At 45.0% G+C, this 23712-nt stretch overlaps 1 protein-coding gene across 1 annotated transcript in view; it reads right to left on the reverse strand.

Moving 5' to 3' along the window:
* Positions 1 to 6614: 6614 nt before the first annotated feature.
* Positions 6615 to 23712, reverse strand: part of LOC120043495 (arf-GAP with dual PH domain-containing protein 1-like) — an 18321-nt gene continuing 1223 nt past the window's right edge. The window contains exons 2-9 of the mRNA XM_038988088.1: positions 17433 to 17515; positions 13167 to 13279; positions 10391 to 10537; positions 9470 to 9553; positions 9100 to 9162; positions 8434 to 8505; positions 7441 to 7669; positions 6615 to 6910 (exon numbers count right to left, since the gene is read on the reverse strand). Coding sequence (XP_038844016.1) covers positions 6882 to 6910; positions 7441 to 7669; positions 8434 to 8505; positions 9100 to 9162; positions 9470 to 9553; positions 10391 to 10537; positions 13167 to 13279; positions 17433 to 17515 — 820 coding nt within the window. The 3' untranslated portion in view covers positions 6615 to 6881. The remainder of the gene's footprint in view (positions 6911 to 7440; positions 7670 to 8433; positions 8506 to 9099; positions 9163 to 9469; positions 9554 to 10390; positions 10538 to 13166; positions 13280 to 17432; positions 17516 to 23712) is intronic.

A 23712-nucleotide genomic window follows, 5' to 3' on the forward strand; every position in this document is an offset into this window, starting at 1 on the left:
ACCATGACTGTCTGACCCTGTTAACACTATGTCTGTCTGACCCTGTTAACCCTATGTCTGTCTGACCCTGTTAACCCCATGACTGTCTGACCCTGTTAACACTATGACTGTCTGACCCTGTTAACCCTATGACTGTCTGACCCTGTTAACCCCATGACTGTCTGACCCTGTTAACCCCATGATTGTCTGACCCTGTTAACCCCATGACTGTCTGACCCTGTTAACCCCATGACTGTCTGACCCTGTTAACCCTATGACTGTCTCACCTTGACTGTCTGACCGGGTCAGACAGGGTCAGACAGTCATGGGGTTAACAGGGTCAGACAGTCATGGGGTTAACAGGGTCAGACAATCATGGGGTTAACAGGGTCAGACAGTCATGGGGTTAACAGGGTCAGACAGTCATAGGGTTAACCCTTTGACTGTCTGTACCCTCTATTACCCATAGAATGACTGACTGTATACCTCCATGCATAAAATCCTCCTAGTCCCTGTGAGATCTTCAAATTCAGCCTAACTGGTAATTTTCATGGTCCTTCGAGCCAGATAGTGGTTCAGGAAATTGTACACTCCGCATTACCCTATGACCCCTGTATTTAACCTTATCTCTGACTGACAACCTCTTATCATTGACCATCTAGCTATGCGCTTCCAGAATCTCTCATGACCGCAGCTGCCCGTCTAGCTCACTCAAACTAGCTGATCTAGAACCACTCAAACTAGCTGATCTAGAACCACTCAAACTAGCTGATCTAGAACCACTCAAACTAGCTGATCTAGAACCACTCAAACTAGCTGATCTAGCTACTGTTTTAGCCTATTTCTTTTTAAATGACTTTTTGTTGATTATTTTGCTTAACAAGCACCTTGAGATTCTGTCTGTAATGAAAAGCACTATAAAAGTTTAATCAATGATTATAATTATCCCTGGTTGACCCCATGACCCTTGCAGTCTACCTTCCTATCACTGTATATATCCTGGGCTATGTCCCAATTATCACTCCTTTCTCACAAAGTGTGCACTTGTTTACTTCCCTTCACTGATCTGAAAGGGTTAGTATGATTGGTATAAAAAAAACATGATGGAAACTAGCCCGTACCTCCACCAATCCAATGCTTTTAGATTTGTGGTAAGTAGTGAACAAGTGCACACTTCAGGAAAAATATGTTTATTGGGACACCTCTTATATCCCCTATAACTGAATGAATCCCCATCACTGTCTTACTCGGTTAAACTCAGCTGTCACTTCTCCTGCTTGATCCAACGTGTTCATAATAAGAAAAGGAAAAGTGAGAATGTCCCGCAGAGCTCATTGTATGTATGTATTCCTGTACAGTATCTGGATGAATGTATATATTGTATGTAGTCGAATGTGTATAGTCAGGTCATTGTCAGTTGTCAGGCTGGCTCAGTATCACAGTACAGATGTAGGATCTTAATTTGAGCCAGTTCTTGACCGCAGGAAAATAATCCAGCAGCAACAGGAAATGTGTATTATTATGTGATTAAAAATTAATGGACATTTTTGTAGGGGTTGATACATTTTCAAGTCTGACATTTTAAAGTGGAAATTACAATCTTTAGAAGCCTTTTTAAACCTTGAATACATTACACATATGCTTTTCCTGCTATGCAGGAAAATTCTCAGCGACAAAGAGTGATCAAATTTAAGATTCTACATCAGTAAATCATATGTTCAGGCCTTTTCAGCCAACTTCAACTCACCAGCATTCTAATCTCCTACAGTAGTATTCATTCATAACAAGCATTTTGCTAAAGATCACCCATAAGCGAATGTAGTGAAATGTATATTCAATGTTAAAGTTAAGACATTGATGGAAAATGTTAGAAGTTAAAGTGTAGTGTCTTACCTGTCAATCAAAATATTTCAAAATCACTCTGAAGTCCAACAAATCTAAAGTAAATACAGTTTTAGAAATAGATTATGGTTAATGCATACATCTATTTTTCTGGTGGAGAAATACTAATTACGATGTACAAAATCTTGAATTTATTTAAATTGGCTTTTCCTGCCAGTAAATGTTTGGTTGAGCCTTCGGTCCGTAGATCTCTTGTAGTTGTGTTAAGTGTAGACCTAGCTTGATAACGAAGCTTTGAACCTAGAGAGAACTCAAATGAAGCAAATAAAAGCATTTTTTTGTGAATTTTGTCTAAAGTGTTGTACAGTAATTTGGAACGAAATATACAATAATGAAGAAAGGGGAAACCAATAATATGTTGCAATATCGTTATGACTAGGCTATTGTTTCATGTTGTTTGAATCATCAATACTCTTTTGCTGCCTATTTTTTGTAATATATGTATATGGTGAATGTTATGTATATAAAGTGTTTGTCATCTTTAAATGTTTAATCAGGGTCATATCTTTTGAAAAAGGATTTTTTGTATTTACATGACATTATTTTTATTTTCTTTCTTAACCACAAATTAAGATGTCATGTTGTTTGATTCTCATCTTTTATCAGTTCTCGGTTAATAATCAGTATTTCACAAAGATCCTTCATGTTCTTTCAATGTATTACCATCAACATCCATAGAAGCAGAATATTAAATGTACAGTATTTACATAACTTGAAATTAGATGTTCAGACAATGTATTGTTATACCTTCATGAGATGTTTTACTACTTTTCAGTGTGCAACGACTTTCTTCTCAAATTAAAGTTCAATACAATAAAGATTACAACAAAATACTTGGGACTCTTGATCTAATCCAATGTGTCTCAATCTCTTTTTGTCACTTAAAAAGAACACATTGGAAGTCATGGGAGTTTTCTCAATTGGAGAAAAGTCTGTCCTCTTCTCGAATCCTAAGTACTTTTCTCTTTCGTGACCCATAAAAGAAAAGTGGTCGCCATATGTAGACGAGTGTCGTTTTGTTAATAGGTGAACGGAGTAGTGTCCTCCTCAATAGCCTTCTCCCAGCGAGGAAGCACAAATGTATCCTCTCGGCTCCGTATCGTAGAAGCGTTTTGAAATCCACCACACAGCTGTTTTCTTCCCGGAAGAGAAACGCATGCTCACGTTTAAAAACTATATGCTACTAAATCTGTTGTCTATAAAATGTCTGGCTACATTTCTTTACACATATTTTGGGATTCCTCTCTAACTGATGGTGCACGAGTGAAGGAAAGTCTAATTTAATACAAGCACATTTGTGTCCACGTTTTCCACCAGGAGAGGGCGGCGGAGAGGACGCGAGGAGTCGAGCAAATCCAATTGAGATTCTCCCCATGTAAAAATCTGAATAAGAGTGTGTTCATAGTTTTGACTTTGTCTCCCTCTGCTGGTAAAGATAAGTTACAATATATGGATAGAACCTGTAGCCAGGATACCAAAAAGACATATTAGAATACTTTAGAAATTCATCCTTCCATGTTTTCCTTTTAGATGAGCAATTTCTGAAGTATTGGAACAGGGCCCATAACATCAACTGACATGTTAAATAGTATTTCTGAAGTATTTGAACAGGGCCCATAACATCAACTGACATATTAAATAGTATTTCTGAAGTATTTGAACAGGGCCCATAACATCAACTGACATATTAAATAGTATTTCTTCACTGGAGAAACCTATTCAAGTAATTCACAATTCTCCTTTTCAAATTTAGTCATTTACAGCTATAAAATACAAAAAATGGTTCCTGTACCTGCAGTGCTTGTCAGAATGTTAAGCTTCACAACACAAAGCGATAAATAAATGAATATACATCTGCACCAATACAAAGAAATGAACAAGGAAATACATCCACAGTATCAATGTCTGTTTTGGAAACGACTAGAGAGACAGAGCAGTTATTATTCACTAGAGACACAAAATGGCCCTATCACATTCAGTCAGTTCCCACTGGCCTTGAAATGTATTATTCAGTCCAGTCTCAAAAGAGAAGAAGGAAAATATTCACTATCAACTATCAAAGCAGCATACCATTAGCTTGGTCCCAGATCTGTTAGTGCGGTTTTGCCAACTTGAGAATGGCCCTAGCACTTGTCAAGAACGCATTAACAGATCTGGGACCAGGTTAGCATATCATGTCATTTAACAAACAAGGTCCACATCACACTCGTACATTCAGTCCAGGAGCCAACATTACACATATACCAGCTGTATCTCTTTTGTAAATGGTCAAGTTATTTTCTCAAGACAACTGTAGGACAGTTAGGAGAACATTCATATGACTTTGCATTGGGCCGATTTACTGAACCTTCTCATCAATGACCTCAAATACTATTCTGCACTATACTGCCTTTGCACTATGTACACCTCTATACAACACAGTATCCACAGCAGGATCCATCCCTCTGCTTATATAGATATAGCCCCTCTGTAAATGGTCTATTCCCACTGTAATCAGCCTATACTCCACAGATTGATGTTTTATGGTTACTGTTCCGATGTCTATGTGTCTGTATTCTGTTTGTATATTGTCTACTGCTGGCAGCACCAAGGCACATTCTGGGTATGTGTAAATGTACTTGGTGAATAATGGTGATTCTGATTCGTATGAAATGGCCCCCTGTTCCCTATAGTGTACTACTACTAGCAGAGCCCTATAAAGGTGCTTTATAGGGAATAGGGTGCCATTTCAGATGCACTCCTGAGTCCAACGACACAGAAAGATAAAGTGACTAAGAGGGTGGAGTTGGCACAAAGCTGAGTCTGGAGATACATGAGGCAGGGTCATAGAGATGAATAGAGGGTGCACTTGCCAGAAAATCTGTTTTATCATGTGCAGCGCCTAGTGCTGAGCGATTAATCGAAATGTCGGTTATTTTTCGTTTTTTGAACAACTAATTGACCGACGTCGGTTAAATGATTTGAATTCCATTTTGTTCGGGTTACACAGTTTCTCTGGAGATAAATTGCATACGGCCTGAACTGTGCAATATAGTAGGGAGTTGTAGTTTCCAACAGGGCTAATATTCTACATAGTTTAGTGCATAAAACATGTAATTAACTACATTGACCATAATCCATTGCGAATCTTCTTGTCCCATCTGTGTTTCTTTTACAACTGCTACAGAAGAGACAGAAGAATGCGTGATCGTGAGGTGATATAGAGAGCAGCTGTTGCTTCACAAGGTATGTCTACCTGAACATACATGATCTAAGTGATTGATAGTTGGTATTCAGCAGTCATAAAGTATGCCTTATTTACTTTAAAGAACTACTAAAATAGTGATTTTGTCAGACAGCATAGGCAGCAGCTCTATAGAGATGAAATGATGACTTGGAATGAAATAATAAAGTTATCAAATGAAACAAATGTAATATACACAACTTAATATTTGATTAAATATAAATATTTGGCCTCCCGGGTGGCGCAGTGGTCTAGGGCACTGCATCGCAGTGCTAGCTGCGCCACCAGAGTCTCTGGGTTCACGCCCAGGCTCTGTCGCAGCCGGCCGCAACCGGGAGGTCCGTGGGGCGGCGCACAATTGGCATAGCGTCGTCCGGGTTAGGGAGGGTTTGGCCGGTAGGGATATCCTTGTCTCATTATGTAAAAAAATGTAATAAAATGTATGCACTCTACTGTAAGTCACTCTGGATAAGAGCGTCTGCTAAATGACTAAAATGTAAATGTAATTAAAGTAATGTGAATAAATGATGGGTAATAAGTGATAAGAAGTAATGGGCAGTCACTACCTTCATGGGAATTGTATTAATTAGTTTTATTCTGTGTTGTTACAGTATTCAACCCACATTATGAATAGCACATTTAATGTAAAAAATACTTGATTCTTTTCTTATCTAACCGAAACCGAACCGACCTCAAAAAGCACTAATCACTCAGCACCAGCAGCGCCATTGAAGGGTATGTAGTCAACTTGGTGGGACTTCCTATGAGTTAAGGAGGTCAACATAATTCTGGGCTCTCTTTCCAACTATACTGAACAAAAATATAAATGCAACATGTAAAGTGTTGGTCCCATGTTTCATGAGCTGAAATAAAAGATCCCAGAAACGTTCCATTTGCACAAAAAAGCTTATTTCTCTCCAATTTTGTGCACACATTTGTTTGCATTTCTCCTTTGCCAAGATAATCCATCCACCTGACAGGTGTGGGATATAAAGAAGATGGTTAAACAGCATGATCATTACACAGGGGCACCTTGTGCCGGGGACAATAAAAGGCCAATCTACAATGTGCAGTTTTCTCACACAACACAATGGCACAGATGTCTCAGGTTTTAAGGGACCATGCAATTGGCATGTTAACTGCAGAAACGTCCACCAGAGCTGTTGCCAGTGAACTGAATGTTAATTTCTCTACCATAAGCCATCTCCAACATCGTTTTAAAGAATTTGCCAGTATGTCCAACCAGCCTCACAACCGCAGACCACGTGTAACCACGCCAGCCCAGGACCTCCACATCCAGCTTTTTCACCTGCGGGTGATGAAATGGAGGAGTATTTCTGTCTGTAATAAAGCCCTTTTGTGGGGAAAAACAAATTCTGACTGGCTGGGCTCCCAAGTAGGTGGGCCTATGCCCTCCCAGGCCTCCCATGGCTGCGCCCCTGCCCAGTCATGAAATCCATAGATTAGGACCTAATTTATTTATTTCAATTGACTGATGATATCTGTAAAATCGTTGAAATTGTTGCCTGTTGCGTTTATATTTTTGTTCATTATATATGGGCAGGATTTGGGGTAAGGCGGAGTAGAGGAGTATGGCAACAGGACAGTAACACCACACTCTGTAGTCCTCTCTCCCTTCTCTTTTACTGCTCTGTGTGGTTTATCCTTAATTGTATATATATTTTTCTCCTTATGAGGAGGAGAAGGATCCTATTTGTCTGTCTTCACCCAGGGGATATGTTCAGCCTTCCTCTTTTTCCTTATTGTCCTCCTCTTCTCAGGGCTTGTGCTTAAAGTTGGCCTCCACTAGAGAGCGAGAGAGAGAGAGACTAAATCAGTCACTTAACCAGGTACCAGGAGAAATCAACTGTGTAAAATAGAGTGGTTCAGCTCCACATAAACTGTCATAGCCTCTACTGCCATGAACTCAGTGGAAGCATATAGCTGTCAATTCACCAATCATCACAAGGGCATCAAATGTATTAGCGAGAAATATCCACCAACGGAAGGTGATTAGGTCACTATTAGTATGCTGGACACCTTACTCAACATATCACCCATAGTAAAAGACACCAAATATTATTCAACTAAGGGGCAGCAGGTAGCCTAGCGGTTAAGAGTGTTGGGCCAGTAATCAAAAGGACGCTGGCTCGAATCCCCATGCCGACTAGTGGGAAAATCTGTCTATATGTCCTTGAGCAAGGCACTTGCTTCTCCCTTATAAGAGAAACCCTAATTTCTCTTATAAGTCGCTCTGGATAAGATTGTCTGCTAAATGTAGAAAATGTATATGTTTTCCTTGGACAAATCCTGGGTAGAGCCATGTGAATGGTTACCTGCATATTCCTGGGGCAGCATAGGTCGATTCACCAAACCCTGAAAGGCAGCCATCCAATCCTGCTGCTCCTCCTCGGTCTCGCACGTAAACAGGAACTTCCTGTCGGGCGTTACTATGGTGATGCCAAACTGCCAGTGGTAGCCCTGGGTGGATGGGGGAAGGCCAGGGAGCACAGTGTAGCTGTTCTCCTTACTACCAATGAACACCTCACCGCGTGCATAGGCATCCTCACAAAGAAACAGAGAGGAGACTCAGTGTGGGGGAGAGGTGTGTGTGTGTGTGAACATGTTTAACTATACTTGTGGGGACCAGAAGTCTCCATAAGAATAGTAAACAAACCAACATTTGACCAACTGGGGACATTTTGTTAGTTCCCACAAGGTCAAATGCTATTTCTAGGGGGTTTAGGGTTAAGGTTAGAATTAGTGTCAGGGTTAGAATTAGGTTTAGGTTCAGGGTTAGGAGCTAGGGTTCATTTTAGGGTTAGGGTTAGGTTAAGGGTAAAGGTTAGGTTGTTTGGTTAGGGTAAGGGTAAGGGTATGGGTTAGGGTTAAGTTTAGGGTTAGAGGTTAGAGAAAATAGGATTTTGAATGGGACTGAACTGTGTGTCCCCAAAAGGTTAGTTATACAAGACTGTGTCTGTGTGCACCTGTTACGTGTGTAATGTGTTTGTCTGACCAGCCACATTGTATATGAGGTCCAATAAATCATTTGGGTATGTTTGTTTGCATAATATGACATGCAAATAACATTAATTCAGTACCACTGTACTATAAGTGCCCTACTGCTTTATATGACTTGTCATAAGAACCAATGAACTGCTTATAATGGGTATTATGCATTTATTATCAATCAGAGCTGTTATCAGTCATTTTGGAGCCTGTTGAACCGTAAGCCCTAAATAAAGTGTTACTATTTGTTCTGAAATGGTACAGCACCATCTCTTTGACCCATATGACATGGCACCTCATTCACCCACTGACTATCTTACCAGAGGACCCTTGAAGTACATGAGTCTCCTGTCATCCATAGTGAACCATCTCTTCTTGAAGCCCTCTGTGTGCTGTAAGAGGGAAACAGGAGACAGAGGTTGAAGGAATTAAAGAGGCTGTACAGAAGTTCAGTTGTTAATGATTCACCTAAATATATTGTCTTTCTGTCCAATGAGGTCATTTCTGGGCAATATGTCTGTCCATTTAGGGGACACCTTTTAGTTCCAAAGCCCCCCCCACCCCAGAAGCAAAAGATCCGTATAACCTCTTTAATGAAGAAAGTACAATAACAGTACTCTTGTAACTGTAAACGGTTGTTTACAACTGTGATAATGCACTATTATTGTACTCTCTTAACTAATGGCTTTCTTTGCTTACATACAGGATCACATACTGGAATAACAATACATTATCCACACCAAGCAGTACAAGGCAATCATTAAGCTCACAGGCCCTGAAAATATACTTGGCTGAGGTTGTACATGGCCATTATTAATGCGGTAGGTTTGTGTGGTACAAATTAAACCCCATTCGCAGTGAAACCTGATGGGCTGATGAAGTTAGAAGCATTAAGTGCTGTGTCACAAAGTAACTAAAGTGTAAGTAACTAAAGTGTAAGTAACTAAAGTGTAAGTAACTAAAGTGTATGTATTAAAAGACTTCACCTTTGGGCCCGTCTTCTCCATGTAGCCTTCCTTGATGTAGTTTCGTGTTAGCTTTGGCACCAACTGGACGAATACATGAGAAGAAGGAGAAATGTTTTATTCTGTGACCATGTGAGGGTGTGTGTAGCCAGTCCCAATTCCCTCGCTACCCCTTCCCATTGGCCCTAAGCCTTCCATGTTTGCAGATCCATAAGGTATAAGCAATATGATGGAAGATGCACCCCTTGGGATATGCAAACATTGAAGGGTTATGGACAAGGAGAAGGGGTAGGGAGCAGAATTGGGCCAGCTGTATATAAAGCTGTGTATACTAGAGAGGAAGGGACTGAGGGATTAATGAGAGAATAATAAGATAATTAGAGAGACTCACATCAGCGTGGTGGGCCCCAGGGAAAGCGACCTGTAGGTAGTGAAATCTGGCTGCTCTGATGGCGTTGAACCAGTCCACCATTTCCTTAAAACACAACAGACATGCTAACATGATCTGGGTCCTGTTCAATGGGCATGAAACGGAAGGCAACTTTTTGTGCTACCTACACTGAACACGACCCAATCTCCATACACACTGACACCCGATAGAGACTCTTTCCTGGCAATAATCCACCATTACTGTGAACAGCAGTCGACTGTGATTTCAGAATATTTCCTACTGGGTTTAGGGTGTATTTAAAGGCATGCAATTGCAACGTATGTCCTGCAGAGGGAAATATACTCCTGCTCAGCTGCCAGCCGCTTCACAACACAAATGCTTCTGACAGTTGATAGACAGTCCACTCCTGTGTGGTGTTCTCCAGGAAACAGAAGAAAACGCTTTAAAACTGAGTGAACCAGGGAGGTACTTACTGAACTTGACCAATAACAAATGCTCATTTATGTTTTCCGTTGAAAAATGTTTTGCTACAGTGTGCTAAACAAACATGACCTAGATGAATGTAATTTCGTGGGACTGGTGTGAATGCAAATGAACCATTCCGGAGCATGCAGATATCCAGAGCAAGTCAGGAGAATGTACTTGATATGGGACTGTTGACCTGCAATGCTCAGGGTCGTGTTCATTAGACACCAAACAGAAGAAAAACGAACTGGAACAGGGAGGGACTACTTCAACTCATCCAATAAGAGACGTCATTTTCGTTTCTAGATCCGAATGTTCTTTTTTATTCTGTTGTGCACCCTAATGAACATGAGTCCAGGAGTCGACTGTACATTCCTGACTGTCTATTTGTGTCCAGCAGCAGCCAAGCGAACACCCAACGACCACACAACATTGCCTCAAATTTGTTCACCTCACCTTGCCATCCTTGTGGTAGACAAAGATGTTCCTAGTGCTGTTGTCCTTCAGATAGGTGACCTGCAGGCCGTGGGGCTGGCCTATCTTCCCAGGCTGGAAGGAGGCGTTCAGGGTGTGGATCTTCATCAGAGCCTTGGGCTCTCTGGCCTGCACAGGGAGAGAAGGAAGGGGGAGGAGAGTATTCATCATCATCACTGTCATCATCATCACCACCGTCATCATCATCATCACCACCATCGTCATCATCATCACCACTGTCATCATCATCATCATCGTCACCAACATCATCATAACTACCACCATCATCATCCTCACCACCACTACCACCATCATCATCCTCACCACCACCACCATCATCATCATCACCACCACTACCACCATCATTACCACCACCACCATCCCCATCATCATCACCTCCACCATCATCATCACCACCACCACCATCAAATCAAATCAAATGTATTTATATAGCCCTTCTTACATCAGCTGATATGTCAAAGTGCTGTACAGAAACCCAGCCTAAAACCCCAAACAGCAAGCAATGCAGGTGTAGAAGCACGGTGGCTAGGAAAAACTCCCTAGAAAGGCCAAAACCTAAGAAGAAACCTAGAGAGGAACCAGGCTATGAGGGGTGGCCAGTCCTCTTCTGGCTGTGCCAGGTGGAGATTATAACAGAACATGGCCAAGATGTTCAAATCATCACCACCACTACTACCATCATCACCACCACCATCATCATCATAACAACCACCATCATCATCACCTCCACCATCATTATCACCACCACCATCATCATCATAACCACCACCATCATCATCATCACCTCCACCATCATCATCACCACCACCATCATCATCATAACCACCACCATCATCATCATCACCCCCACCATCATTATCACCACCACCATCATCATCATAACCACCACCATCATCATCATCACCTCCACCATCATCATCACCACCACCATCATCATCACCTCCACCATCATCATCACCCCCACCATCATTATCACCACCACCATCATCATCATCATCATCACCACCCCACCATCATCGTCATCACCACCATAATCACCACTACCACCATCATCGTCATCACCATCATCACCACTACCACCATAATCACCACTACCACCATCATCACCTCCACCATCATCATCATAACCACCACCACATCATCAACACCTCCACCAACATCGTCATCACCACCACCATAATCACCACTACCACCATCATCGTCATCACCACCACCATAATCACCACTACCACCATCATCGTCATCACCACCACCATCATCACCACTACCACCATCATCGTCATCACCACCATAATCACCACTACCACCATCATCGTCATCACCACCACCATCATCACCACTACCACCATAATCACCACTACCACCATCATCACCTCCACCATCATCATCATAACCACCACCACATCATCAACACCTCCACCAACATCGTCATCACCACCACCATAATCACCACTACCACCATCATCGTCATCACCACCACCATAATCACCACTACCACCATCATCGTCATCACCACCACCATCATCACCACTACCACCATCATCGTCATCACCACCATAATCACCACTACCACCATCATCACCACTACCACCATCATCATCACCATCACCACCATCATCATCACCATCACCACCATCATCATCATCATCACCACCATAATCACCACTACCACCATCATCGTCATCACCACCACCATCATCACCACTACCACCATCATCATCACCATCACCACCATCATCATCATCACCACCATCATCACCACTACCACCATCATCATCATCATCATTGTTCGGCTGCAGAACAATCAACTATGAGCTTCCTCTAGTAACTACAGTCATTAGTAAGGTTTGCTGTTTTATGTGGCTGAAGCCAGTGTTGTCCCCCATCAGGCCTAGAATGTATGGGAGGTATGATGTTCACTGACACCCAGGTCTTCTTTTGGTGGAATGTAGAGTATGTAGAATTTGTCGTTAACAACTGATTAAGGGTCAGATATTCTTTGCATTCAACTGATGGTTAAGGTAAGGATTAGGAATAGAGTAATCTGATCTGTGGTTAAGGACAACTTCTATTTGAAGCAGGGACAGGGAGTGGCCAACGTTTATGGTGAGGTATGTGGCATCATACTTTACTGGATTTAACATGCATCTTTTGTTGCTATGCAAAGTAGGAGACAATGCCACTATGTGGAACAGAACATCTGGGGAATGTGAGCAGATCAGAATCAGACGTTTGAGACGATAACAGTGTACTATTGTCAGAGATAGTCAGGAGAAAGGAATGAAGGGGAGGAGGAAGAGGAGGAGGACGGGGAGAAAGGAATGAGGAGGAAGGCGGAGGAAGGGGGTATGAGAAATGAGAGATTTTGCATAATGATCTAAGCAATTACAATATACCTGACATTTCCCAAGGTGTGTGTTATTTCAAGCAATTGCAGCTCAGGACCTCAGAGTGCACTTGAGATGAGATTCAGGCACTCACAAATGCAAAGAGAGAGAAGAAGAGTCTGAGAGAGAGCAAGCGAGGGAGAGGAAGAGAGAGGGAGGGATATATATATATATATATATATAGAGAGAGAGAGAGAGAGAGAGAGAGAGAGAGAGAGAGAGAGAGAGAGAGAGAGAGAGAGAGAGAGAGAGAGAGAGAGAGAGAGAGAGAGAGAGAGAGAGAGAGAGAGAGAGAGAGAGAGAGAGAGAGAGAGAGAGAGAGAGAGAGATATACATAGCACTACACTCACATCATGCTTGTTGAAGTACTTCAGAGCACCATCCCGCTCTGACAGAATACATTTTCGGCTCAGGAACTGTCCGTTATCTCGGCCCCGTTTCCATAGAAACCCCTCTCGGTACCCTGGAAGGAGAGGAGAGGAACCACAGGGGTCCCATTCCAAAGACAAAGGAGCAAAGGAGAGGAGGAGAGAGAGAAGGAGATGAGGGGAGCATAAAAGGGGGACCCACAAAATAACAGGATTCAGTAGTGAAGCTGGGGTCCAGTAGACTGTGTGTGTGTGTGTGTGTGTGTGTGTGTGTGTGTGTGTGTGTGTGTGTGCGTGCGTGCGTGCGTGCGTGCGTGCGTGCGTGCGTGCGTGCGTGCGTGCGTGCGTGCGTGCGTGCGTGCGTGCGTGCGTGTGTGTTGCTGAGGCTGGGTCAAGGTGGTGATGTCTGTCGTCTTGGCCTTTAGCTGGCATGAATAATTCCCCTTGAATTGTCTCAGCAGAGATCAATGGCTTCTTCCAACATTACGATCAATGCTGAAATCAACACTCTACCCTATTCAGCAAGCACACACACCATGGCTTTGTGCTCCCGGTCTGTTCCTGTCACTGACCTCTCTGCCCTCACTAAGTCTCAGCCAACAGACAGAGACAACTAGGACTGTCACTGTCCTACACTGCCAACACACACACACACACACACACACGTGAATAGAGTATTAATATCAAACTATCAAATCCCATTAATCTGCAATGCACTAGAAGACAGACAACAGGGTGAAAGGAGACTGAAGAATGAATAGCAGAGTGACATTTCATCTCAGTTAATATTGCTGTGAAAGTGTTCCATTCTCCTTAAGGCCTACACACACACACACATTTTATCTTTTAGATTTTGCCGTCCCAGAACTATTGGTCACATTGTGGGAACATTCTTAGGTTGCAAATTATTTTTGGACATCTTGGCTCGTTTATTGTGACAGGGTCTACGGTCGGACATCTTGGCTCGTTCAGTGTGACAGGGTCTACGGTCAGACGTCTTGGCTCGTTCAGTGTGGCAGGGTCTACGGTCGGACATCTTGGCTCGTTCAGTGTGACAGGGTCTACGGTCAGACGTCTTGGCTCGTTCAGTGTGGCAGGGTCTACGGTCGGACATCTTGGCTCGTTCAGTGTGACAGCGTCTACGGTCAGACGTCTTGGCTCGTTCAGTGTGGCAGGGTCTACGGTCGGACATCTTGGCTTGTTCAGTGTGACAGGGTCTACGGTCGGACATCTTGGCTCGTTCAGTGTGACAGGGTCTACGGTCGGACATCTTGGCTCGTTCAGTGTGACAGGGTCTACGGTCGGACATCTTGGCTCGTTCAGTGTGACAGGGTCTACGGTCGGACATCTTGGCTCGTTCAGTGTGACAGGGTCTACGGTCGGACATCTTGGCTCGTTCAGTGTGACAGGGTCTACGGTCAGACATCTTGGCTCATTCAGTGTGACAGGGTCTACGGTCGGACATCTTGGCTCGTTCAGTGTGACAGGGTCTACGGTCGGACATCTTGGCTCGTTCAGTGTGACAGGGTCTACGGTCGGACATCTTGGCTCGTTCAGTGTGACAGGTTCTGATTAAGTACCACTACGTGCGGTCGTAGGCTCCAACAAAGTTCTGTCAGTGTCACAATTTTTTCACCTTTTATCGTGTAGTGTGGCTGGTGGTACAAGACAATCCCGGTGACTTACCAATAGTTAGACGGCTGGCACTGAGTATGCACACAATAATACGATTATTGTGAAAAGTCAGATTAATATAATAATTTGATATAAATGTTTACATGCTGTGCAAGAAGAAGGATGTCCCTAATAATCTTGTTTATCAACACATCTGAAATCAGCAATCAAAATAAACGCTGTACCACAGCGACCATGTTATTTGGGGAAGCCTGTTTGATTCTGAGTATGGACATGCAGAGTTAGTATGGGAAAACTGCTTCTAAGATATATACTTTCAGTTCACTCACACATAAGCATAGAGAAGGCTTGTGCTGCACATGTGCAGATCAAACACTGCAGGTTAAGTAGCCTACGTCGGCTGATGTCACCAATCACAGAACTGAAGCAAATCATACAATCTGTTCAGGTTGATATCAAGGGAAACGTCCTGGAAGTAAGGAACACAAGTACTGCCTATATTCTTCCCTCCCTCCCTCCCTTTCTCCATCCCTACATCCCCCTTCTTTCCTCCCTCTCTCCATCCCTCCCTCTCTTCCTTCCTTTCTCCATCCCTCCCTCTCTTCCTTCTCTCTCCATCCCTCTCTTCCTTCCTTTCTTTCTCCATCCCTCCCTCTCTTCCTTCCTTTCTCTATCCCTCCCTCTCTTCCTTCCTTTCTCCACCCCTACATCCCCCTTCTTTCCTCCCTCTCTCCATCCCCCACCTCTTTCTCTTCATCCCTCCCTCCCTCTCTTCTTGGTGTAGTGATAAAGTCATCATGCTCTGAGAGAGAGAGAGAGAGAGAGAGAGAGAGAGAGAGAGAGAGAGAGAGAGAGAGAGAGAGAGAGAGAGAGAGAGAGAGAGAGAGAGAGAGAGAGAGAGAGAGAGAGAGAGAGAGAGAGAGAGAGAGAGAGAGAGAGAGAGAAACGGTGGATAGAGCGAAAAGGAGAGATGGGGTGAAAGGAAGCGAGAATGTGAGAAAATACGAGAGAGTGAAATAAAGATTAAGAGGAAATAGAGAGAAACAGAGAAACTAATATAGAGATAAACAGAGACAGATAGAGAGAAACAGAGACAGAGAGAGAAACAGAGAGAGAAACAGAAGAACAGAGGGACAGAGAGACAGATAGAGAGAAACAGAGGAACAGAGAAACAGAGACAGATATAGAGATAGATACAGAGAAACAGAGAGACTAATATAGAGAGAAACAGAGAGAGAAACAGAAGAACAGAGGGACAGAGAGACAGATAGAGAGAAACAGAGGAACAGAGAAACAGAGACAGATATAGAGATAGATACAGAGAAACAGAGAGACTAATATAGAGCGAAACAGAGAGAGAAACAGAAGAACAGAGACAGATAAAGAGATAGATAGAGAGAAACAGAGACAGATAGAGATAAACAGAGAGACTAATATAGAGAGATGGATACAGAGAAACAGAGAGACTAATATAGAGAGAAACAGAGAGAGAAACAGAAGAACAGAGACAGATAAAGAGATAGATAGAGAGAAACAGAGACAGATCGAGAGATAGAGAGAAACAGAGAGACTAATATACAGAGATAGATAGAGAGAAACAGAGAGACTAATATAGAGAGATAGATAGAGAGAAACAGAAGAACAGAGACAGATAAAGAGATAGATAGAGAGAAACAGAGAGAGGAACAAAGAGACAAATATAGAGGTAGATATAGAGAGAGGTAGATAGAGAGAGATAAACAGAGAGACAGCTAGATAGATAGATAAACAGAGAGACAGAAAGAGAGAGAGATAGATAAACCCGGAACACACCCACCATTCAGCCACTGGCACGATCCTGGTACAGCCACGACTCTCTATAGTACCACTCGCGCTAACAGAGATCACATCAGACAGACTCCAGGTCAGATCTAACTCCAGAGTCAGCTGAGACAAGAACCAGAGTCACTGAGAGTAGGAGTGTGAGTGACCATGTTAAAGAGGTTTTGCTGACTTCTCCAGAGTCAGATTAACTTGTGGATACCATTTTTACGTATCTGCGTCCAGTATGTCATCATAGTAGAGGAAAGGACGACAATGTGGCGGTCGCTGAAGCGAGATGACAAGGCGGCACAAGGCTTATCCTATTATCGTCTCAAAGTAACAGCTCTTTACTGCTCATGTGGTCCTGAGATAACATGGTGTAGGCATAGCAATGATAAAGCACATGAATGGAAAGAAGCACGAGAAAAAACTCTCAAAGTTGAATGGCATTTGATATTATTTGAATGGATTTCCAGGAAAGAGAGGGAACGTTGAGGTTTCTTTCTTTCTTTGTTCTCTCTCTTTCTTTCTTTCTCTCTTTCTCTCTTTCCCACTCACTATTTCTCTCTTTCTCTCTTTCTTTCACTACTGATTGTATGTGTGTGTGTGTGTGTGTGTGTGTGTGTGTGTGTGTGTGTGTGTGTGTGTGTGTGTGTGTGTGTGTGTGTGTGTGTGTGTGTGTGTGTGTGTGTGTGTGTGTGTCTGTGTGTGTGTCTGTATGTGTGTGGCTGTGTGTGTGTGTGTGTATGCGAGCGTACTTGTTTGTATGCATATGTGCATGTGTTTGTGTGTGTGTGTACTCAGTCTTACCTGCAGAGTAAGGCTCCTGTCTCTCCACACACACAAACTCCTTCCTCTCGTATCTGGCTCTGATCCACTGTTCCCGAAGGAGCCTGCAGAAACAGGTGTTTGTTTACTATATTTACTGTGTTTATGCTTGAAAACATTCACTGTCAATAATGTCTCATTAACCAACATGGATGACAGATCAGGGTGGTGTTCATTAGGGCACGCAACTGAAAATGTATTGCCACGGAACACAAAAATAAGTATTTGTTATTGGACCAGTCCAGAGAGTTCCTCCCTGTTTCAGTCCGTTTGGTACCTAATGAACACAACCCTGGAGTTCTCATCCAGTGAGTGTATAATGGTGTACTTTTCTTTTAAATATTTTAAATATTATATTGCTCCTCTGCCCTGTCAAATCATCAGGATTGCCAAGTCAAAATATTTTTATTACAGAAATGATTGGAATGGACAGTCACCCATAAAAATACTTTGACACCCTTCTCTCCAATTCCCTCTGTCTCGCTCTGAATTTATCATTCCCATTTCACGTCTTCTTCCCTCCCTCCCTTCCTCCCACTGCCTTCCTCCCTCCCTTCCTCCCCCCGCCTTCCTCCCTCCATCACCACCCTTGTCTTTCAACACTTTCCCTCACTCTCTCTCTCTCTTCTCTCTTTCTGTCTTATCAGTAATCCGTCTTAAAATGCACACAGGCAACATGAACAAACACAAACGTATAAAGCCTGAGACTGTGTGTGTTTGTTTGCTCTGTCTCTCTCTCTGGTGTATTCTACTCTTTCTAGTCTCTCTACCACACCTCACCATCCTCCTCTCCTCTCTCTGGTGTATTCTACTCGTTCTAGTCTCTCTACCACACCTCACCATCCTCCTCTCCTCTCTCTGGTGTATTCTACTCGTTCTAGTCTCTCTACCACACCTCACCATCCTCCCCTCCTCTCTCTTGTGTATTCTATTCGTTCTAGTCTCTCTACCACACCTCACCATCCTCCTCTCCTCTCTCTGGTGTATTCTACTCGTTCTAGTCTCTCTACCACACCTCACCATCCTCCCCTCCTCTCTCTTGTGTATTCTATTCATTCTAGTCTCTCTACCACACCTCATCAACCCTCCTCTCCTCTCTCTGGTGTATTCTACTCGTTCTAGTCTCTCTACCACACCTCACCATCCTCCTCTCCTCTCTCTTGTGTATTCTACTCGTTCTAGTCTCTCTACCACACCTCACCAACCCTCCTCTCCTCTCTCTGGTGTATTCTACTCGTTCTAGTCTCTCTACCACACCTCACCATCCTCCTCTCCTCTCTCTTGTGTATTCTACTCGTTCTAGTCTCTCTACCACACCTCACCAACCCTCCTCTCCTCTCTCTGGTGTATTCTACTCGTTCTAGTCTCTCTACCACACCTCACCATCCTCCTCTCCTCTCTCTTGTGTATTCTACTCGTTCTAGTCTCTCTACCACACCTCACCAACCCTCCTCTCCTCTCTGTTGTCGCTCTACTCTATTGCGTGTGGTTGCCTCTCACCTTCCCAGATCTCCCCAGCAGTAGAAGCCCTGTGTAGCAGCTTAACATATTGTTGGTGATTGTGTTGTTATTGATTTCACTGGAGGCCATTCACTGGTTGAATCAACATTGTTTCCACGTCATTTCAACCCAAAAAATGTATGTGATTGAATCAACGTGGAGAAAACAAGTTAGATTTGCAAAAAGTCCTAGTTCATATCTAAATCCAATGACACTTTGAAATGTTTTTCTGATTTTACATTGAATTCACGTTAGTTGACACCTCAACCAAATGTAAATCAATACTAGACGTTGAACTGACGTCTGTGCCCAGTGGGACTGTTACCCCCCAGGAGAACCAGGCTGAGGACTCCATTTGGAAGGGTACTGTCAACACTTGGGCCATTATCTTACATCCGGTAGCGTCACTCCTACACTCGACTCTCAACCAGAGCAAGCGGAATCCTCGAGCAATCTGACGTAAGACAATGAATGCACTGTGGCTGCATTCCAAACTGTTGCCTTTCCTCTGGCCTCTGCCATTGATGACTAAACATTGCACACCTGAAAGGAGGAATAGGTATATATAGGGGTGGTTCCTGTATAGGTAACCAAGATCTGGTAATGGTTCTACCTCCATAACTCTACGTGGAGCTTCCTCCAGATGACTATAACCCATTTAGTCTTTGAGAAGTTGTCATTTTACAAGTGTGCCAATGAGAAACCCACAAGTTTAAAGTTGGTCATGTTTGGTGAAGTTTGTGTTATGTTACAGTGTTTAGAGGGCCACTGAGAGGAGCGGTCACACAGACAGAGGGTGACCCAGCTGAGCGAACTGGATCATGGCATGAAGGGGTGGGTGGTTAGGCCAGAGGTCTATGTGTGTTGGACAGTTGTAGGGCCAGGGACCAAGACACTTACTGGCAGTCTGTGTGTGTTGGACGTAGTAGGGCCAGGGACCAAGTCACTTACTGGCAGTCTGTGTGTGTTGGACGGTTGTAGGGCCAGGGACAAAGACACTTACTGGCAGTCTGTGTGTGTTGGACGGTAGTAGGGCAAGGGACCAAGACACTTACTGGCAGTCTGTGTGTGTTGGACGGTTGTAGGGCCAGGAACCAAGACACTTACTGGCAGTCTGTGTGTGTTGGACGGTTGTAGGGCCAGGGACCAAGACACTTACTGGCAGTCTGTGTGTGTTGGACGGTTGTAGGGCCAGGGACCAAGACACTTACTGGCAGTCTGTGTGTTTTGGACGGTTGTAGGGCCAGGGACCAAGACACTTACTGGCAGTCTGTGTGTTTTGGACGGTTGTAGGGCCAGGGACCAAGACACTTACTGGCAGTCTGTGTGTTTTGGACGGTTGTAGGGCCAGGGACCAAGTCACTTACTGGCAGTCTGTGTGTGTTGGATGGTTGTAGGGCCAAGGACCAAGACACTTACTGGCAGTCTGTGTGTGTTGGATGGTTGTAGGGCCAGGGACCAAGACACTTACTGGCAGTCTGTGTGTGTTGGACAGTTGTAGGGCCAGGGACCAAGACACTTACTGGCAGTCTATCTGTGTTGGATGGTTGTAGGGCCAGGGACCAAGACACTTACTGGCAGTCTGTGTGTGTTGGACGGTTGTAGGGCCAGGGACCAAGTCACTTACTGGCAGTCTGTGTGTGTTGGACGGTTGTAGGGCCAGGAACCAAGACACTTACTGGCAGTCTATCTGTGTTGGATGGTTGTAGGGCCAGGGACCAAGACACTTACTGGCAGTCTGTGTGTGTTGGACGGTAGTAGGGCAAGGGACCAAGACACTTACTGGCAGTCTGTGTGTGTTGGACGGTTGTAGGGCCAGGAACCAAGACACTTACTGGCAGTCTGTGTGTGTTGGACGGTTGTAGGGCCAGGGACCAAGACACTTACTGGCAGTCTGTGTGTGTTGGACGGTTGTAGGGCCAGGGACCAAGACACTTACTGGCAGTCTGTGTGTTTTGGACGGTTGTAGGGCCAGGGACCAAGACACTTACTGGCAGTCTGTGTGTTTTGGACGGTTGTAGGGCCAGGGACCAAGACACTTACTGGCAGTCTGTGTGTTTTGGACGGTTGTAGGGCCAGGGACCAAGTCACTTACTGGCAGTCTGTGTGTGTTGGATGGTTGTAGGGCCAGGGACCAAGACACTTACTGGCAGTCTGTGTGTGTTGGACGGTAGTAGGGCAAGGGACCAAGACACTTACTGGCAGTCTGTGTGTGTTGGACGGTTGTAGGGCCAGGAACCAAGACACTTACTGGCAGTCTGTGTGTGTTGGACGGTTGTAGGGCCAGGGACCAAGACACTTACTGGCAGTCTGTGTGTTTTGGACGGTTGTAGGGCCAGGGACCAAGACACTTACTGGCAGTCTGTGTGTTTTGGACGGTTGTAGGGCCAGGGACCAAGACACTTACTGGCAGTCTGTGTGTTTTGGACGGTTGTAGGGCCAGGGACCAAGACACTTACTGGCAGTCTGTGTGTTTTGGACGGTTGTAGGGCCAGGGACCAAGTCACTTACTGGCAGTCTGTGTGTGTTGGATGGTTGTAGGGCCAAGGACCAAGACACTTACTGGCAGTCTGTGTGTGTTGGATGGTTGTAGGGCCAGGGACCAAGACACTTACTGGCAGTCTGTGTGTGTTGGACAGTTGTAGGGCCAGGGACCAAGACACTTACTGGCAGTCTATCTGTGTTGGATGGTTGTAGGGCCAGGGACCAAGACACTTACTGGCAGTCTGTGTGTGTTGGACGGTTGTAGGGCCAGGGACCAAGACACTTACTGGCAGTCTGTGTGTGTTGGACGGTTGTAGGGCCAGGGACCAAGACACTTACTGGCAGTCTGTTTGTGTTGGACGGTTGTAGGGCCAGGTACCAAGACTCTTACTGGCAGTCTGTGTGTGTTGGACGGTAGTAGGGCCAGGTACCAAGACTCTTACTGGCAGTCTGTGTGTGTTGGACGGTAGTAGGGCCAGGGACCAAGATTCTTACTGGCAGTCTGTGTGTGTTGGACGGTAGTAGGGCCAGGGACCAAGATACTTACTGGCAGTCTGTGTGTGTTGGACGGTAGTAGGGCCAGGGACCAAGACACTTACTGGCAGTCTGTGTGTGTTGGATTGTTGTAGGGCCAGGGACCAAGACACTTACTGGCAGTCTGTGTGTGTGGGACGGTAGTTGGGCCAGGGACCAAGACACTTACTGGCAGTCTGTGTGTGTTGGACGGTAGCAGGGCCAGGGACCAAGACACTTACTGGCAGTCTGTATGTGTTGGAGGGTAGTAGGGCCAGGGACCAAGACACTTACTGGCAGTCTGTGTGTGTTGGATTGTTGTAGGGCCAGGGACCAAGACACTTACTGGCAGTCTGTGTGTGTGGGACGGTAGTTGGGCCAGGGACCAAGACACTTACTGGCAGTCTGTGTGTGTTGGACGGTAGCAGGGCCAGGGACCAAGACACTTACTGGCAGTCTGTGTGTGTTGGACGGTAGTAGGGCCAAGGACCAAGACACTTACTGGAAGTCTGTGTGTGTTGGACGGTAGTAGGGCCAGGGACCAAGACACTTACTGGCAGTCTGTGTGTGTTGGACGGTAGTAGGGCCAGGGATCAAGACACTTACTGGCAGTCTGTGTGTGTTGGATGGTTGTAGGACCAGGGACCAATACACTTACTGGCAGTCTGTGTGTGTGGGACGTTAGTAGGGCCAAGGACCAAGACACTTACTGGCAGTCTGTGTGTGTTGGATGGTTGTAGGGCCAGGGACCAAGACACTTACTGGCAGTCTGTGTGTGTTGGACAGTTGTAGGGCCAGGGACCAAGACACTTACTGGCAGTCTGTGTGTGTTGGATGGTTATAGGGCCAGGGACCAAGACACTTACTGGCAGTCTGTGTGTGTTGGATGGTTGTAGGGCCAGGGACCAAGACACTTACTGGCAGTCTGTGTGTGTTGGACGGTAGTAGGGCCAGGGACCAAGACACTTACTGGCAGTCTGTGTGTGTTGGACGGTAGTAGGGCCAGGGACCAAGTCACTTACTGGCAGTCTGTGTGTGTTGGATGGTTGTAGGGCCAGGGACCAAGACACTTACTGGCAGTCTGTGTGTGTGGGACGGTAGTAGGGCCAGGAACCAAGACACTTACTGGCAGTCTGTGTGTGTTGGACGGTAGTAGGGCCAGGGACCAAGACACTTACTGGCAGTCTGTGTGTTTTGGATGGTTGTAGGGCCAGGGACCAAGACACTTACTGGCAGTCTGTGTGTGTGGGACGGTAGTAGGGCCAGGGACCAAGACACTTACTGGCAGTCTGTGTGTGTTGGACGGTAGCAGGGCCAGGGACCAAGACACTTACTGGCAGTCTGTGTGTGTTGGACGGTTGTAGGGCCAGGGACCAAGACACTTACTGGCAGTCTGTGTGTGTTGGATGGTTGTAGGGCCAGGGCCCAAGACACTTACTGGCAGTCTGTGTGTGCGGGACGGTAGTAGGGCCAGGGACCAAGACACTTACTGGCAGTCTGTGTGTGTTGGACGGTAGTAGGGCCAGGGACCAAGACACTTACTGGCAGTCTGTGTGTGTTGGACGGTAGTAGGGCCAGGAACCAAGACACTTACTGGCAGTCTGTGTGTGTGGGACGGTAGTAGGGCCAGGAACCAAGACACTTACTGGCAGTCTGTGTGTGTTGGACGGTAGTAGGGCCAGGGACCAAGACACTTACTGGCAGTCTGTGTGTGTTGGATGGTTATAGGGCCAGGGACCAAGACACTTACTGGCAGTCTGTGTGT

Source organism: Salvelinus namaycush, unplaced genomic scaffold (genome assembly GCF_016432855.1).
Source record: "Salvelinus namaycush isolate Seneca unplaced genomic scaffold, SaNama_1.0 Scaffold94, whole genome shotgun sequence".
NCBI classification, from domain to species: domain Eukaryota; kingdom Metazoa; phylum Chordata; class Actinopteri; order Salmoniformes; family Salmonidae; genus Salvelinus; species Salvelinus namaycush.